The following is a 729-nucleotide window of genomic DNA, read 5'->3' on the forward strand; positions in this document are numbered from 1 at the left end:
TTACCAAGTGGTTCCAGGCTCGAGGTTGGGAGAGATGACGGTGGTGAAATTCTCACGGCCTGGGATGAGAAGTGAAGCATGTAAATCCGCGAGGACATCTTCTGGGAGTGTTGAATCCCTCAACACATCTTCTTCAGATTCACCATCAGCTTCCTCATCTTCAGATTCCTCGTGTGAGTTTTGAGCCTGAGAACTATGATGCGATACAGAGGCTCGAGGTTGAGGAGAAGGTCTTTGTTGACGAGATGGTATTTGTCGATTCGACGCTGCAGGCTGAGTCGACGCTGGAGATTGAACCGGCGCAGGAGGTTGAACCGGCGCAGGAGGTTGATTCGACCGAGAAGCTAGACGATGAATAGATCCTACAGAGCCTCGTCCTTGAACAGATCCAGACCCTCGAACTTGAGTAGATCCAGATTCCCGAAATGGATGCGACCCAGAGCCTCGAGGAGAATCATCGCCGGACTGGAACAGCTGCGTCGGAGGAGGATAGTCTCTATGAGTCGGAGGCTGAGACTCTAGGGCTACAGGATTTACCGGACTTTGCTGAGTCTCTGGGGCTTCAGGATTCGCCGGAGTGAAGGTATACTGGCTAGGAAGAGTACTGGGTCTTCGATTTGACGTCCCAGAAGCAGTGGGTCGATTGGCGACAGGTCGATTTGGGGAAACCTTCGGAGCCCTTCCTCCTCCTCCTCTTCCTCTCTTACTTTTTCCACCACGAGGAGCCAT

General features: G+C 52.7%; 1 protein-coding gene across 1 annotated transcript; it reads right to left on the reverse strand.

Moving 5' to 3' along the window:
* Positions 1-729, reverse strand: LOC9306038 (mediator of RNA polymerase II transcription subunit 29). Its single transcript, XM_002869921.2, has one exon. It carries the CDS (start codon positions 727-729, stop codon positions 1-3), a length of 729 nt encoding a protein of 242 aa, XP_002869967.1.

The sequence above is a fragment of the Arabidopsis lyrata genome (assembly GCF_000004255.2).
Source record: "Arabidopsis lyrata subsp. lyrata unplaced genomic scaffold ARALYscaffold_7, whole genome shotgun sequence".
Taxonomy (NCBI): domain Eukaryota; kingdom Viridiplantae; phylum Streptophyta; class Magnoliopsida; order Brassicales; family Brassicaceae; genus Arabidopsis; species Arabidopsis lyrata.